This window comes from Erithacus rubecula, assembly GCF_903797595.1.
Source record: "Erithacus rubecula genome assembly, chromosome: 28".
Classification (NCBI taxonomy): Eukaryota; Metazoa; Chordata; class Aves; order Passeriformes; family Muscicapidae; genus Erithacus; species Erithacus rubecula.
In genome coordinates this window covers 4,916,267-4,931,907 of record NC_136680.1, presented here as the reverse complement: position 1 = coordinate 4,931,907, position 15,641 = coordinate 4,916,267, and the positions used below count along the sequence as shown (strand labels likewise).

The window sequence follows — 15,641 nt, the reverse complement described above, 5'->3', positions numbered from 1 at the left end:
AGCCCCAGGCAGTGTCAGCAGAAGCACAGCCCCAGTCACAGGCAGAAGCACAGCCCCAGGCAGTGTCAGCAGAAGCACAGCCCCAGTCAGTGTCAGCAGAAGCACAGCCCCAGACAGTGTCAGCAGAAGCACAGCCCCAGGCAGTGTCAGCAGAAGCACAGCCCCAGGCAGTGTCAGCAGAAGCACAGCCCCAGTCAGTGTCAGCAGAAGCACAGCCCCAGGCAGTGTCAGCAGAAGCACAGCCCCAGGCAGTGTCAGCAGAAGCACAGCCCCAGGCAGTGTCAGCAGAAGCACAGCCCCAGGCAGTGTCAGCAGAAGCACAGCCCCAGGCAGTGTCAGCAGAAGCACAGCCCCAGGCAGTCTCTTCTCTGGGCTGCAGGCACTCTCCCCTTGGCTGCAGTTCCGGGCACAGCCGCAGGGGCGCTGGCGGTGATTCCTCCGCGGCTGCAGGGGGCGCTGTGCTGCGAGCGGAGCCGCCTCTGCGCACGGCAATGGCGGGAGAGAGAGAGAGAAAGGGAGAGAGAAGGAGGCCGAGAAAGAGAGAGCAGTGAAAAACTCGCAGCAGCGGCAGAGAAGGGCAGGGCTGGGCAGGGGCAGCCTGGCTCCCGAGCACCGTGGGGAGAGGATCTCTCAGAGGGGGAGAGGGCTCAGGGGTCCTGGGGTAATGGTGAGGGTCCTTTCTCTGGTGAGGCAGGTGTTAATAAGGTCCCGGTGCAAAGGGCAGCGAGAGCCAGCCCGGATCCCTCCTTCCCTAGAGAATGCCCCTCAGCTGCCACAGTGCTGCCACCTGCCCTCCTCCCCCTACTCCTTGGCCATATCTTTTGTCCCTAAGTATCAGTGCTTTTTCTCATAGCAACAAATGGGAGAAAATTCCCTGAGAAAAAGAAACAAAAGGGAAAATCCTAACCTCCAACAACAAATAACAGCAAAAGAAGTGCAATGATTGAACCTCCTAACTTAAAGATGGGATCACAATCCCATGGCCATCGCTCCAGGGAAATCCAGCCTGCACAGGTGTGCAAAGGTGGGGTCAAAGCTGCCTGTCCCAGACAGCTGGGTGTGCCAAGGGAAGGGTGTGAGTTCTAAGGCTGTGTGGAGGGGAAGGAGCTGGGGAGGAGCAGGTCAGACACGCCAAAAGGGTGCAAAGGAACTGGTCAGTGAGCTTGGCCAAGGCAGCCAAGCTACAGGCAGGGGGTTCACAGGGGTGTCTGCAAAGCCACCTGGCAGCAGCAGCCTTTACATCCTGCTTTATTTGTGCTCACTGGTGCCTTCCAGAGTGAAACAAGAGTGGAATACCTTGTGCTCCCTGTGACTGGGAATAAGGCCCTCATCCCTCAACACCTGGAGAACTGCCTGGAGAGCAGAGGTGGGATGCAGAGCCCAGCACTGTTCCCATGTACCTGTTGAGCAATCGAGGTAACACATGCCCTGCAAACTTCTCCACCATGAACCCTGCAGCAGGACAAAACTGGGCAAACAACCAGGGCAGGAGCCAGACCTCCCCTTTTCACAGAATGCAGCCTGAACACCCAGAGTGTGGCCACTGCTCTGCAGCTGGTGTCCCCAGGCTCCATCCCAGGGGCTGGAGGTGCCTGAGCTGCCGTGGCCCAGGAGGGCTCTGAGCATCCTGCACAGGGAGATACAGACTCCTCCAGCACTCAGGGGCTCTTATCACCCACCTGCAGCTGGGCCAAAGGAGGGGAGATGCAGCAGACTCTGTGATGCAAACAGGACTGGGCACTGCAGGAAAAGCAGGAATTGCCAAATTCAAGTGCTGGATGAGGTCCCATGTGGGCTGGCAGCTTCAGGGCATGGGAGGTCACTGCCCAGAGAAGGGGAGGGGGAAGCTCAGGGGTGGTACCCAGACAGACTCCCAGCTCTGCTCTCCAGGCCATCCAGCTCCTCTGGACTCACTCAGACAAGCTGGAAGTGCTGAGCAAGCTCAGTCCAGCCATGAGCAGATAAGGGGATCAGAGCAGTGGGGAGCAGACTGAAGACCTTCCAACCCATCCCAAACCTGCTTTCTTGGAGCCAGCCTGCAGGCTGAGCAGGTGAGTACTAGCTGTCTAAAAAGTGCTGAATGCTGTGACCTTTTCATCATTCCTTCTCTGCTTTATCATCTTCAGACAGCCTTTGAGTCTTGCAATTCCCACTTTCAGCAGTGAATCCTGTATCCCGTCCTGTTGATTGACTGTTGATATGCTGGCATCCAGCATGGAGAGAGTAGAAAGTGAGACCCTGATGGATGAGGTGGAGGAGATGAGTGGAAGAGGTGAGTTTTCAGAAGGGAAAAGTAGGGGGAACTGTCCTCTGTTGAGAAAATGCATCCTGCTTCTGCTGTGGGACAATTAGTGAAGGTGAAAGCACTGGGGCTTGTCCCCAGACTGGGCTTTTCATGGGTTGGGACTTGGTGGCTGCAACCTGAACTCTTGGTGCTCATCTGTAGACCCAGCTCCAGCACCAAAGGCTCCTGAGTGACATCCTTGGCCCTCTCCACTGCTGATAGAAAGAGATGTGAATCTGGGGCCATGGGTTACGGGTCTTGGGGTAACATCTGCTGTGGTTGGCCCTGGTTAGTGCCCTGACCTGCCTGTGCTCCTCCCACAGCACCAGAGACACCCCGGCTCAGGTCCAGGTGGCTTCACTGCAGATGTGCACCCAACCACCCAGGTGCCTTCTCCAGGAAACTGAGGATCCCTTGGCCAGGATGTGTGCAGGCCCTGGGGCAGGGACAGGACTGGGCAGGGAGACAGGGACAGCCCAGCTAGGAGGTTTTCCCACTGTAGGGAAAAGGAACTCACCCTGTCCCTTCTCTTGCTGGGTGGATGCAGCCCTGGGGCTGCCTGTTCTGAGCAGCTTCTCCTCCTCTGTCCCCAGCCGACGTGACTCTGGACCCGGACACGGCCAACCCCTTCCTGCTTCTGTCCAGTGACCAGCGAGGGGTGGGCCGGGGGGAGGAGTGGGCGCTGCTGCCCGACAGCCCCGAGCGCTTCGAGCCGGAGCCGTGCGTGCTGGGCAGCCCGGGCTTCGCGGCGGGCAGACACAGCTGGGCGGTGCAGGTGGCCGAGGCAGGGGACTGGTGGGCTGTGGGAGTGGCCCAGGAGTCTGTCAGGAGGAAGGGGGTCCTCAGTTTTACGCCGCGGGAGGGGATCTGGGCTGTGGGGCAGTGGTTTGGACAGTACCATGCTTTCAGTGATCCTGACTGGATCCCCCTGCACCTTGCCTGCCTCCCCAGGGCCATCCTGATCTGCCTGGACTTCCCAGACAAGCAGGTGACTTTTGCTGATGCTGAGAGTGAAGCCCCAATCTTTGCTTTCTGCCTGGCCCCGTGTGCTGGGGAGAGGCTGCGCCCGTGGCTCTGGCTGGGGATGGACTCGTGGCTCAGGCTGTGCCCCTGACAGGGAGGGAACACGGGGACAGGGAACATGGGGAAGGTGGATGCCATCACCTTGGGTGCTGGTGCTGGGAACTGGGAGGGTCTTGCATCCTGCTGCCTTCTCCTCACATGGATCCCCTGGCCACCAAGGGGAGGACTGGCAGCTCATGGAGGTGGACACACAACATCCCCACCCCTCAGCTGGGGACAGGGGGAGCACAGACACTCGGTGCAGGGAAGAGCCTGGTTCCCAGTGGTCCATGGCAGGGACCACCACTGAGTGCCAGGGCACTGCAGAGCTGCTCTGCACGAGGCCATGGAAAATACAGCAGAGTCCAGCTCCCCCAGGGGTACTGGGGTACCTCAGAGTGCCTCTGGCTTTATTCAAGTAAGTTAAAAACCCCAAACATAGCTGGATACTCATGATAACGCTTATCTTCCCCACACATGCAGAGCCTCTCCCTGCCTGACGTGCACTGTAGCAGTGCAGGGGCAGCAGCAGGGGCAGCCCAGGGAGGGCAGCACAGTCCTGAGCTGTGTCTGAAATCCACAGGAGAGGCAGTTCCCACACATCTGTCATTCTCTGATCTCGTCCCATCAAGGTCCTGCCTCACAGAATCCTCTAAATCCTGTACTTAGGAGAGAAGGTGGATGTAGGTGAAGAGGACATTGCTGGGTCCAGCCTAGATTTCATCTCTCTCTGGTTGGATTTTCTTTAGTGCCACCTCAATTGTCATCTCTGTGGTGGCATCTGGGCACAGGCAACAGTATTGGTCTCCCTGCTCTACTCCAGTGCTGCCAAGAGATGCAGCACTGTCAGTCCCAGGTGTCTGCCCCCAGAGCTCTGCCCTAAGCCTCTTCCACTGTGGTAGCACCAAGACTGGGAAAGCCAGGGATCTCTGCTCCCAGGGAGGCATTTCCTACTCCATGGGCAGGAGCCTCTGAGGTTGTCCTGTTGTGGCTGAGGTAGAGTTAACTTTCCTCTCAGTAGCCAGCACAGTGCTGGGTTTGGGACTTAGGGTGAGAAAAATATTGATAGCAACAACCAAACCATCACTCATGGAGTGTTTACCCAAGCCCAGGACTTTTCAGTGTCTCCAGCTCTGTCAAAAAGGAGCTGCACAAGAAACTGGGGGAGAGCACATCCAGGACAGCTGACCCAAACTGGCCAGAAGGATATTCCACACCACAGAACATCCTGTCCAGTGTGTAAACTGGGGGAGCTGCCTGGGAGGGGCCAATCACTGCTGGGGGACAGGCTGGGCACAGATCAGTGGGTGGTGAGCAACTGTATTGGGCATCACTTGTTCCACTTTTTTTTCATTACAATTACTATCATCATTAGTATTATTACATATTACTTTGTCTCAATTATTAAACTGTTTTTAGCTCAAATCAAAAGGTTTTTTCGTTTTTTCCCCCCATGCCTCTTGGGGGATGGTGTGACTGAGTGGCTGTGCAGTGTTTAGTTGTGAGCTGGGATTACACCATGACAGAAGTTCACAGCAGAAAGTTGGTGTATGGAGATGGAATTGTTAGCTCTGTATTTTTGTCCTTTGTCATGCAAAACACCCCAAAAGATTGTGCTGTGCAGTTAGGGACACCTACCTCCATCAAGAATAAATTCCTTTCTGAAAGCCAGCTCAGTCCCTCAGACAGGAGAAAAGTTGGGTTTTTCAACAGATTGGTGTCTGGGAACCTCTTCACTGGGATTTTATGGTTTGGAGAGGGTAAATTTTGTGCTTTGGTTTCTTTTTTGATGTGCCCCACAAAAATTACATTTAAAAAAATCAACTCTCTGAGAGCTGAGTTGCATGATGGCATCATTTGTGTGAGAAATACACAATTTCATGTAGAATTGCACCACAAAGACTTGGGGGCCTTTAAATTCAACTCTCATGTGCTAGAGATCTCTGCATGCTGGAGCCACAATGGGTAGGAAGGCTTAAGGAACACCAGGGTCCTTGAGCAAGGCTGGACTCACATGGGCTCTGGGTGGTTTTGGAGACAACTGGGCTGGGAGGTTTGTCCCATACCCAGCGTGGGCACAGACAGCACATCAGGGCAGTGACAGCTGCCTCCTCCTGGTGCCTGGCACAGAGGCCACAGGGCTGTCCAAGCTCCCAGAGCCCTTGGGCCACAGCAGGGTTTGATCAGACCCCTGGGACCCTCCTGCTCCCAGGGAAAGTGGCTGCAGCAGTGGGCAGGGGAGGCACCTCAAAGGACATGCTGTTCTCAGCATTGGCCTGTCAGATGCTCCAAGCACAGCCTGCCTGGATTCAGCACATCAGCCAAGCAACTCTGACTGAGCATCCTTCCCATGAAACTCTGATTTCCCATGAAACTCCTTTTTCACAGTGAGGTTTCTCTGGGACTTCTGTTCCTTTTACACTGTTCTCCCTGTTGCAGATGCTGCTTTTCCCCCCCCACCCTGTCAGACTGCTCTGTGACATCACAGTGTTATTTTAAAGGACTGGCTGAGCCAACCATGGCATGCTCTTTTTTTAAACCTTTCTTTTCTTTTAATATAAACAAGTCCAGAAAATCCTTGATTTGACAGCTTGGCCAGGAAACTCATCCAAGGTCTTGCTCAAGGCTAAAGCCTTATTCAGGACCTTGGAAATGCATCCAACATTGGTGTTCAGTGTTTTGAGTGGCACTTTAAATGGACAGCTTCACAATTTCCAACCCCCCACCCTGCAAGTATGGCATGACCAGGTTTATAACCCAGATCCAGGCCAGGGGCCAAGGCTGCAGGGGATGCTGGGGCTCCTCAGTGCTCCCCAGAACAGGGAATGGTGGCTGCCAAATCTCTGCCCTGCAGCCCCTGCCATGGTGCAGCCCTGGATGGCTCTCAGAGCCAGCTGGCAGCAGCACTGGGGTGCTTTCAGGGAGGCAGCCTGGGCAGCCCTGGCCCCCTGCAATAACAACACAACAGCCCAAAGTTTGTCTCACTTTTATTTACATCATTGCACAGCCCGTTCCCCAGAATGCACTGGAACGTGGTGGGTCAGACACCAATTCCCCACATCCACGAGCTGAACAGCTCCCCTGGGAAGGAGGACAAGACTCCAAGAGTCACTATTGGGTCTTGCAGGGGCACATGCAACAACTCCAATTATTGGCAATGACAATAAAGCCACAGATGCTGAGTGCAGCTGCAGCCACACAGCAGCACAGGGCTGGGCCCCCACTGCCCCAGCCAGGGGCTTCTGGCTTTCACAGTTGCATATTTGGATTAACAGTGGGTTTCCTAACTGGACCACTGGCTCCATGAAGTCCTTACCCTGGAGACATGCTGTGGGAGAGAGCATCCCTCATCACCTGCCAGAACTTGGTGCATTCAAGGACCAAGCTCCTGGGAGGCAGCCAGGGCTGGGAAGGTTAAACCACCTCCCCCATTTTTTCTTCACTGGTGATGTCCTGGTGACAAGGGGGTAGTTGGGAAGGGGCTGAAGGAAAGGGCACCCAGGACAAGGCACAGAGCAGTGGTGCAGAGTCTGCTGCCATGGAAGGGGTGTGCAGAGTGGGGAGTGCCTGTGTGGGAATGGGATGGGACTGGAGCAGGGACTGCAGCAGCCTCTCCAAGAGTACCAGGAGCAGAGTAATCCCTGCATGAGTGCATGACTGAGAAAAGGGCACACACCCACGGGTATGTGGAAGAAGGGAAGGGACAGTGAGGGGCTGGCCAAGAGAGGGGAGCAGAGATGTGCAGCCTGGCTGTAGCAGAGGATATTCACCCCATGCTCACACGAGCCCCTCAGGCTTGGAATGGAGACCAATTCAGAGCAGAACCTCAGGGCACAGAGAGGCTGCTGCAAGATGTGTTGGGATATCCCCAAGCTGCTCCTGGGAGAGGAGACAGAGGAGAGCAGAGACAGACCAGGGCCCAGGGCCAAAGCAATCCTGTTGGGCATGATGGCACACTGGTCCCTGCTGCTCAGGCCACCAGCAACTTCCAGCTCAGGGAACACATAAGGGAACACATCCTGCTTTGCAGCTACAGAGAAGAAAGAGGAAGAAGTGCACACGGTGCTTTGAATTCAGGAAATTACAGATCTCCATCTCACAGGGCATTGCACTGACCCACTTGCTTTCAGCAAAGGGGCAGAGGGACATAGTGCATGGCCACCACCCACTGCAAGGCCCCCAGAGCCTGCCTCCTGCTGCTCTCTACCCTCTCCACCATGGAGCCAGAGCCCAGGCTTCAGCAAAGCAGCTGGAGCCTGCACACCTCTGCAGCACCTGGCAAGGCAGTGTCACTGCCAGCCCCCACAGCCTGTGCCAATCAGCTCAGGAAAGCTCAGCACCAGGCACGGGCACCGTCGGGCAGGGTGAGGAGATGGCAGAGGCAAGGACCAAAGCCAAGCCTGGGGGACTCTTGGCAGAGGGGGCACTCTGAAACAGAGGGATTTCAGAGCTGCATGTGCTGGAAATGCAGGTGAAAGGAGGAGGAGGACGAACACCAGCCCATAGGACAAAGGACCCCCCAGAGCCTGTTCTCTGGAAACCAGCAAACTGAGGGGAGGGGGTTTCACTAGAGGACACAGCAGGCAGGCAGCGCTACCAGGGATGAAGCCAGTCCCAGCAGCTCCTCTGGAATGTGCAAGTCAAGCACAGAGACAGCCAAGAGCACCTGCCAGGGCTGCAGGGCATGGCTGTCCCCTAAGGTACGAGTGACACTGATGCTACAGGAGGTCCAGCCTCAAGGTGGCAAAAGGACATCAGCAAACAGACTCCAGCTCCCACCTTCTGGGGTCAGGAAAGCTCCTTTCTCATCTGTTCAGAGCAAAAGGCAATGGGTTTAGCTAGTATGGAGCCATCTCTCCCCACCCTCGGATCCTCCCTCTACCTTTGCCAGACAGACCAAGGGCTGAGTGCATCCGAGTCCTGGGGATTAGCCAGGATCTAAGGAAAGCATTTTGTGAGATCATGTCTGCACCGGAAAAGATTCTCTCATTCTGAAACTGATTTTGAAATTCTCAAATTACAGTACTTTACAATACAAAATGTCTCCATTCGGTATTATGTCATTTTGCTCCTTCTGGGATTATAATAATTATTAAAAACACTCGACTTTCTAGAAAGGACAGAACACCACAAAAGAGACCAAAGAGTAACGGGAAGGCTGCTGCAGTATATCAAAACCAATTTAGTGCAAAGGAGAAGGGGACTTTCAAGAATGGTTGATGAAAAGTGTTCTTCATATGCTCATTTGGAGAAAAGGCATTGATTTAACCTCTTAATGAGATCAGGTTGCCAGCTTCTATCCTGAAGCTTAGAACATCAACACAAAAGGATTGAAACACAATATGCATGGCCATTAAAAAATAATATTATATATAGATATATATATATATAGAGGGAGATGTTTTCCACGTATGGTATCTCATTATAGGAAAGTGTCCCTGCAGACAGGCATGTTCTGCCATCAGGCTCTTCCGGGCCATTTCACACACAGGTGTTGATTTGTCTCTTTGCCAAGGTGTAAAGCACGTGCAGAGCGCAGAGCCCCTTTGGGTGGGATGGCTGTTCCAGTGCCCTCACAGCTGCCACTGGGTCTCTGGGACACCTGTCCCTGCCCTCGGCTCACACCGTGGTCTCGTCCGCGCTCTTCTTCATCAGCTTGGCAGCGAGCAGGGAGTGGGGCAGGGGGTGGGGGCTGCGCGCGGCCGGGAGCATCAGGCGAACCTTCTGGTTGGTCCTTCGCCACTCCGAGTACAGCTGGCAGTGGTAGCGGAACGAGACCTGGGGGAGACACAGCCCTGTCACCCGCCCTGTCACCAACACTGCCACCAGCCCTGTCACCTGTCCTGTCACCAACCCTGTCACCAACCCTGTCACCAACCCTGCCACCTGCCCTGTCACCTGCCCTGTCACCTGCCCTGTCACCAACACTGCCACCTGCCCTGTCACCAACACTGCCACCTGCCCTGTCACCAGCCCTGCCACCAGCCCTGCCACCAGTCCTGCCACCTGCCATGTCACCAACACTGCCACCAGCCCTGCCACCTGCCATGTCACCAACCCTGTCACCAACACTGCCACCAGCCCTGTCACCAACTGTGTCACCAACCATGTCACCAACCCTGCCACCTGCCCTGTCACCAACACTGCCACCAGCCCTGTCACCTGCCCTGTCACCAACCGTGTCACCAACCCCGTCACCAGCCCTGCCACCATGTCACCAACCCTGCCACCAGCCCTGCCACCAGCCCTGTCACCAGCCCCGTCACCAACCCTGTCACCAACCCCGCCACCAACCCCGTCACCAGCCCTGCCACCAACCCTGTCACCAACCCCGTCACCAACCCTGCCACCCGTGGCACAGCCCGGTGCCAGCACCCCTCTGCCTCAGGGACCCCTGAGCCGAGGATTGGGGCACTCCATGTCCCCAGCCTCTGACAAGCCATCCATCCCTTCCTGGTGACACCAGGCTGAGGGGGCACAGCCACAGGGGCCTTGTGGGCAGCACCAGCAGATGAATGGGGTTTGCTGTGCTGCCTTTGGCTCCGGGCTGGTGGAATGCAGAGGGGATGAGCTACAACTCGCCCCTTCACCCAGCCCCAAACAGCAGCCAGCACCCTGGGTGAGCAAAACCAGGGTCTGAATCCAACCAGCCTCCTCCCATCTCACAGATCCCCGGTGACCTTCTCTGACCTGCACAAAAACCTTCCCTTCTTTGTCTGCAACAACAGGACAGCAGCTGGACTCGTTTTTTCCTAACAACAACGTGGCCTGGGAGACTTGATCACCCAGAGGGAGAACAGGGGAGGATGTAAAGGCTGCAGGGACCCGGAGCAGCCCAGCAGAGGCAGAGCTGGCCCTGCAGTGCCAGAGCAGCCCAGCAAGGGGAGCTTCGAGCTCGACTCAAATACCGAATCCAAACTGGGCTTTCTCACTGGAAGCATTTAGCTGGTAGACAGGATGTACCAGGAAGTGCATCTGACAGAGAAAACAGTAAAACTAATACTTCTGGATGGCTCTATGACACATTTTATGAGAAATGAAGCTGTGCCACTGAGGTAATTGAGCTTACTGATCAGTGCACACTCCTCCTTACTGTTGCAGAGGGACTGTAGCAATAAGTCTGGCTGTTTGCTGACAAACTCATCTTCCAGTTTTCAGAGAATGGGGAGCTAATGGAAGCTCAAAGAAGGCTTCTGCTTCTCACAAAGGAGATGCAGCCTTGGCTACAGCCTCTCTCACAACCCTCACACTGGTTACAGCCATGAACCTCCTCCCACTGCACAGCCCAGGGTTGAATGAGCTGAATAGAAATAAAGGGGCTTCACCTAATGTCCTCCTCAGCTCGAGGAAAAGTGAAGCATAGCAGAATTAGAGCCATTTTAGTCAGGACTCGTTACTGCACAAACATTTTTCCATTTCCTCCAGGTTTCCAGCTCCTCCCCACCAGTTCTGAGATAGAGAAGACGGAAACACTTAACATTTCCAATTTTAGCCTGGCTTCCTACGGAAACAAACTTCATGCAGGAACAGGCAGCATGGAAACTTTCCTCCATGGCTCCCATGCAAGAAGTGGCTCCAGCTTTGCCCTCAGGCACTCTTGTCCCCTGTTAAAGCACCAGCTCATCCTGCCCTGGCTCCCAGGTCTGTGGGGGACAGTTGTAAGGAGTGTCCAGCCCCAGGGGAAGGGGTAGCTCTGAGAAACTGGAACATGAGATGACAAGGAAATGGACTGGGGAATTTCTGTTGCCTGCAGGACTGCCAGCTTTTCAGGGTCTCACTACTCATGCAACAAGTGCACTTCTTCCTTTCCCAAAATGGTGTTTCCCTGCAAACAGCTGGAAAAGGGCATGAGCACACACAGGGCTTAGAATAGGAGAGCCAAAATCAAGATCCAAACCCAGAAATCCACCCAAGTGAACGGGAAACAGAAGTCCCTGGCCTGGCAGCCCCTGAAGAGAGCAGCCCCGGGGCCCTGGGGAGGGGCTGAGCCTCTGCTTGTGCCCATCCAAGCTCACATTCCCTGTCCTGTTCTCAGCTCTCAGCAAGCTACAAGCTCCTGGCCCCCTAATTCAGCACACCCAAAGATGCCAAACAAGGCACCTGCAGGAAGCTCTCTCCCAGCACAGATCAGTCCAACACCTAGGCTGGCTCAAGTGCAGGTTCCTGCCAATCCCCAGTACCCTCCATGAAGCAGTGGGCCAGGGCAGGCTGGCTACCAAGCCTTGACTCATGGCTGACCACACAACCCAGCATCACAGAAGCCACAGGTTTCCCCAGGGCCAGAGCTACTTCCACACACCTTAAAAGCACTGCACAGGAGTTTGTTTAGTTGTGGCCAGAGACCCCCAAGGCCAGTGTGCACCCCAGCTGGGCAGAGCCAATCTGTGCTGAGCAGCAAAAGCACAGAGGGACACGGTGGTAAATTATTTAGGAGCCAAATGTGTTCCATATTTTACTTTTCCCCTGCACTGCCCAGGTACCAAGTCTGTGTTTCTTCTTGAACCACAGATTGGCCACTGCCTGACCCAGCCCCACCCCAGCTCTGCCATCTGTGCCAGACACCTGACACTTGGAGTACACTGTGACTGTGGAAAGCAGATGGCCAGAAGTGGTTTTCCATTTTCAGCAGCTGCACATGAAGGTAACTAAATGGACATTGGGGTGGAAGAGGCCAAGGTGTTGTCACACGGGGAGGCAGAAACAGCAGGTGGCACTGCCAAGGCACGGCCAGAGCTGCAGCTGGCACTTACCAGTGTCCAGAGGACGTAGATGGTGAAAAGTGCAATGGTGAGGGCGATGAGGCCGATGGCCTCCAGGCGGCTGTTGAAGTGCAGGTGGTCCTGGGCCCCGCGCAGGCACAGCCAGCCCGAGATGGCGGCCAGCGGCGTGATGAACAGGAAGCACACCATGTCACACAGCAGCGTCCGCTTCTCATTGCGCGGCCCCGGCTCCCGCAGCCACTGCGGAGGGACACGGTCAGCACAGCACACACAGACCCGCTGCTCCCGGCCCCACGGCTGCCAGGGACACGGAGCAAACACTGCATGGGCACAGGGAAGGCACTCCGAGCACAGGGCTCTCCTCCGGAGTGCTGAGGAACAGGCACTGCAGGATGTCAGCCCAGTAAAGCCTGGCTTAATGTGGATCTGACAAGTCTGGGATTGAGCTTCAACAGAAACAGAGCCAGGACTCAAACTGGTGAATGGCCTGGGGGAAAGAGGGGCATTGGGGTCTGCAGCAAGGCCAAGCTGTAAGAGCATCTGTCCCAAATCTAGCCCTTGGGTTCCTCTGGGAGAATCACAGCATTTTAGAGTTTCACAGGCCATCTCCAAGTGTTTCTTTCTTTTGGGAATCCTGACTTGCTTCCAGCGTGGGTTCATTTTAGATACTTAACTTCACCAACAGCAATTGTTCTATTTTCCTGGGATTATGCTATTTTTAGCTTTTCCTTTCCTTTTTTAGAATGGCAAGAAGCTGTGGTTCCTACAGATACCAAATCATTACAGCACATCTTTACTGGGATCTGTGTGTGCTGGCCTGCAGATTCTTCCTCCTCCTCCTCACAAAGACAACTGCCTCATTCAGGATTTTTCAATTTTTTTTTTTAAGTACAACTTGGAGAATATTATTGAAAAGGCACAGGCAGAGCAGGGAAGAGACTCTCAGGGTCTCTGAGGCCAATTTTACTGCCAGACTTGGAGAACAGTACCTGCTTTGGAACAGACAGCTTGGGAAGGGATCCATCTGGGAACTCTGCACAAAAAGCTCCTTTCCCACTCAGAAACCACAATTTAAGGAGCAAAACAGAAGTGGTGGTGGCAGATACACAGTGAGACCTCAGCACAGGTAAACTGAGGATGTGGCTGGCCAGAGGCATGCAGAGAGAGCAGGCCCAGAGGGGAGCAGGGCAGGGGGCACACAGGCAAGTGCAGAGTTAACTGCAGCAGGGATGTTCAGTGAGACAGAGCAAAAGGGCAAGAATGGGACTGGAAGCACAGCCAACTTCTGTGGAAATGGGAAAAAGAAGGGGGAGCTGGCAAACCTGGGCATGGAATAGGGGGGGTAGCTGGGTTGGTCAGAGCCACAGGAACAGCAGCACCTGGGAGGGACACTGAGCTGGCCATGAGTGGAGGAGAGGATGCTGCTAAGACAGGCAGCATTCCTGCCTGGCCAGGAATTTCAGCTGGGAGGACTCATAACCATGATATTTTAGGGATGTGACCTGAATCATCTGAAAACTTCTGTGGTAACAGTCAAGGAACTTTCATTGATTCTAAAGCAATTTGGAATGTGACTTCATGGGCAGACAGCCAAAAGAAAACCTCAAAGAATCACAGAATCACCAAGGCTGGAAAAGACTTCCAGGGTCATCAAGTCCAACCACCAACCCAGAACCACCTCCAAACCATGTTCTCAAGTCATCCACCCATTTTCTGAACACTTTGAAGGATGGTGGCTCCACCACTCTCCTGGAGCCTGTTCCAATGCCTGGCACCCCTTGCCAAGAAGAAAGTTTCCCAATATCCACCCTAAATCTCTCCTGCCAGACCTTGAGGCCGTTTCCTCTCATCCTGTCCCTGTTCCCTGGAAGCAGAGCCCAACCCCCACCTGACTGCACCTTCCTGTCAGGGAGCTGTGCAGAGCCAGAAGGACCCCCTGAGCCTCCTGTTCTCCAGGCTGAGCTCCCCCAGTTGCTCCAGCCCCTTCCCCTGGACACACTCCAGTGCCTCAGTGTCTCTCCTGGACTAAGGGGCCACCCCATGATTTGAGGTGGAGCCTCACCAGTGCCCAGCACAGGGGATGGTCAGAGCCCTGGTCCTGCTGGCCACACTGTGCCTGGGACAGGCCAGGTGACATTGGCCTTCTTGGCCTTCTGGCTCATATCCAGCCACTGCTGACCAGCACTACCAGGCCCTTCTCCACTGGGCAGCTTCCAGAGCAGAACTGTTGTTTGGACAGGAGCTGGGAGAAGGGAGGCAGAGCTGCAGGTCCCCCCTTGTATGGCTCTGCAGAGGAATCAGTGTGATGAGCTGATGGGGACAATGAAGACCACACAAGCAGTCTGAGAAGTCCTGGGAGGCAGTGAGGGTGGACAGCAACTCAATGGCACAGGAAAGCTGTTCCCATACACAGCACCTCCTGGGCAGCCCCAGGCTCACACCCAGCCACATGCCAAGCTCTCCCCAGTCCAACCAGGACAGGGCTGCCTGTGACACTGCACTCAGATGAGTGCCAAATCACCCCAGCTGGACCAAGTTCCCTCTAGCAGCAAGCCCAGAGCACCCCCATTCCCTGCAACAGGATGTCCTGGAGCACTTCTGACCCTTGTACAATAAGAAGCTCAGGCAGATAGGTCCTTTACTGCATCTCAATTCTGCTTTATATTCCTTGTGACTTTTGAAACTCCTTCCTCCTCCCAAGATGGGAGACAAATATATAAAGGCAGGAAGCAAATTAATTTCCTTTTGAAGTAATTGATTTACTTTGCTAATTTGCACTGACACAGCAACAGAATGCAACACAACAATCCACTCTAAGGGTGCAGCATTTCTGGCACAGCAACACATTGGTGCATATGGGACTTTAAATAAACTTTGCAAACAATTCATAAAGTGCTCAGACAGATCAAACATTTTTTGTAGGGAAAACTATCAAGTAAGCATGGGAAAGCAACAAAAGTATAACTTGGTCTTCTTCCAGCAGCTTCCACACTGCAATCATGCCTGAGACTGAAAGGAAAGAGGCAGAGGTGGCTGCTTGCTGCCATTTGGGCTATGAACTGAGCCCTGGATCCTCTTGCAACAACTTCTCTCTGCTTGTGACAGAATTCTGGGTACAACCACATTTCTTTGTCCTCCAGGTTGATGCTGAGGCTTTTTGAGATACTGGGATCAGCAGGGCTGTGGAAGGGAGCTCATTTCTTGGAGGCACAGCAGGGCTGTGGGATGATGAGAAGCTGACCTTTGGGTGCTGCAGTGCCCACTAAGCTTGGGTTAGCCCAGCTGATGGGAGGGTTCAGGCAGTAAAAGGCACCAGGACACCACCAACTCCTCTGGAAGCCAAGAGCAGAACTCAAAGCATATCAGAGCAGTGTTCCAGCCTGTCCATTCCAGCACCTGCTGTGCCATGTATCTCAAGGCTGAGCTGCATTCTGCCCCCTGGGACCAAGGGGAGTGGACAGAAGAGGGACTCTCCCAGCACTCAGCACCCTGCAGTCTGTCTGGGGGCTTATCAATGGGTGTTTTAAAAATGAGCTTTCATTGATTCTTAGAGCTGGCTTACCTTGTGTGGCTCA

General features: G+C 54.5%; 2 protein-coding genes across 7 annotated transcripts in view; one reads left to right on the top strand and one right to left on the bottom strand.

The window, feature by feature from the left end:
• The first annotated feature begins 1,182 nt into the window (after positions 1-1,182).
• Positions 1,183-5,454, top strand: LOC306813265 (E3 ubiquitin-protein ligase TRIM7-like). 2 transcript variants are annotated; one of them, XM_079328499.1, is made up of 3 exons: positions 1,183-2,051; positions 2,160-2,272; positions 2,878-5,454. In XM_079328499.1, exons 2-3 carry the CDS (start codon positions 2,200-2,202, stop codon positions 3,396-3,398), a joined length of 594 nt encoding a protein of 197 aa, XP_079184625.1. In that variant the 5' UTR covers positions 1,183-2,051; positions 2,160-2,199; the 3' UTR covers positions 3,399-5,454. The 2 variants fall into 2 exon arrangements, with proteins under 2 accessions (XP_079184625.1, XP_079184624.1); XM_079328498.1 differs by having other exon boundaries at positions 1,185-2,051; positions 2,163-2,272; positions 2,878-3,551.
• Positions 5,455-8,965: 3,511 nt separating this feature from the next.
• MARCHF2 (membrane associated ring-CH-type finger 2) overlaps positions 8,966-15,641 on the bottom strand; it is a gene marked incomplete at its 3' end in the record, with an annotated part of 30,317 nt that continues 23,641 nt past the window's right edge. For all 5 annotated transcript variants that reach the window (XM_079328277.1, XM_079328279.1, XM_079328280.1 and 2 more), the window contains exons 4-5: positions 12,097-12,306; positions 8,966-9,124 (exon numbers count right to left, since the gene is read on the bottom strand). In XM_079328277.1, the coding sequence (XP_079184403.1) occupies positions 8,966-9,124; positions 12,097-12,306 (369 nt within the window). The remainder of the gene's footprint in view (positions 9,125-12,096; positions 12,307-15,641) is intronic.

Excerpts from the sequence above, each read along its gene's own strand:
- LOC306813265 (XM_079328499.1), top strand. The coding sequence starts at position 2,200 with ATGCTGGCATCCAGCATGGAGAGAGTAGAAAGTGAGACCCTGATGGAT. Across the intron at positions 2,273-2,877 it reads GGAGGAGATGAGTGGAAGAG|CCGACGTGACTCTGGACCCG; the intron begins GTGAGTTTTCAG and ends CTCTGTCCCCAG.